At 55.8% G+C, this 684-nt stretch overlaps 1 protein-coding gene across 1 annotated transcript in view; it reads right to left on the bottom strand.

The window, feature by feature from the left end:
• Positions 1-6: 6 nt before the first annotated feature.
• Positions 7-684, bottom strand: part of SHARPIN (SHANK associated RH domain interactor) — a 3,704-nt gene continuing 3,026 nt past the window's right edge. The window contains exons 3-4 of the mRNA XM_042891316.1: positions 324-414; positions 7-238 (exon numbers count right to left, since the gene is read on the bottom strand). Coding sequence (XP_042747250.1) covers positions 146-238; positions 324-414 — 184 coding nt within the window. The 3' untranslated portion in view covers positions 7-145. The remainder of the gene's footprint in view (positions 239-323; positions 415-684) is intronic.

Genomic DNA, 684 nt, shown 5'->3' on the forward strand with positions numbered 1-684 from the left:
CCTTTCCAACCCAGGCCATGCTATCATTCCATGATTCTGTGACCTTCAAGGACCTTTCCAACCCTGACCATTCCAATACAAGCCAAAAAGTTTCTCACTTCTCATTCCACGTTATCAATCGTAGATTCTTTCACCTTTCTTTCCCCTAAAAATTTCCCTGCCATGAACTGACACAGAGAACCGGTGCCGCTGCCGGCCCGGCTCGTGGGACATCACATGGTGATGGCAGCAGCCATATCTGCGAACAGGATTGGAACCCTGAGACCCCCCCCCCCCCCCCCCCCACCGTGTGCCACGCCGTGTGGGAGCTGGCAGCGCCATACCTGCTGCTTCAGCGCCGCGATGGTGGTGTGGGGCTGCACCAGGAGCGTGATGCTGGCCGACGACGTCGCGTCCTCCACACCGACGTTCATGCTGTGGCACAGAGGGAGCAGCAGGTTGGGGATGGAGCAAAGGGGCAATGCCCTCCCAGCCCAACCATTACATGGCTCTGTGATCTGTGAGGACCCTTCCAACCCAACCCAACTCAACCCAATCCAATCCAACCCAACCCAACCATTCTATGGCTCTGTGATCTGTAAGGACCTCTCCAACCCAATCCAACCATTCTACAGTACCGTGATCTCTAAGGACCCTTCCAACCCAACCATTCCATGGCTCTGTGATCTGTAAGGACCCCTCCAA

The sequence above is a fragment of the Lagopus leucura genome, unplaced genomic scaffold (genome assembly GCF_019238085.1).
Source record: "Lagopus leucura isolate 7727_CA_CO unplaced genomic scaffold, USGS_WTPT01 34291-0_obj-0_obj, whole genome shotgun sequence".
NCBI classification, from domain to species: domain Eukaryota; kingdom Metazoa; phylum Chordata; class Aves; order Galliformes; family Phasianidae; genus Lagopus; species Lagopus leucura.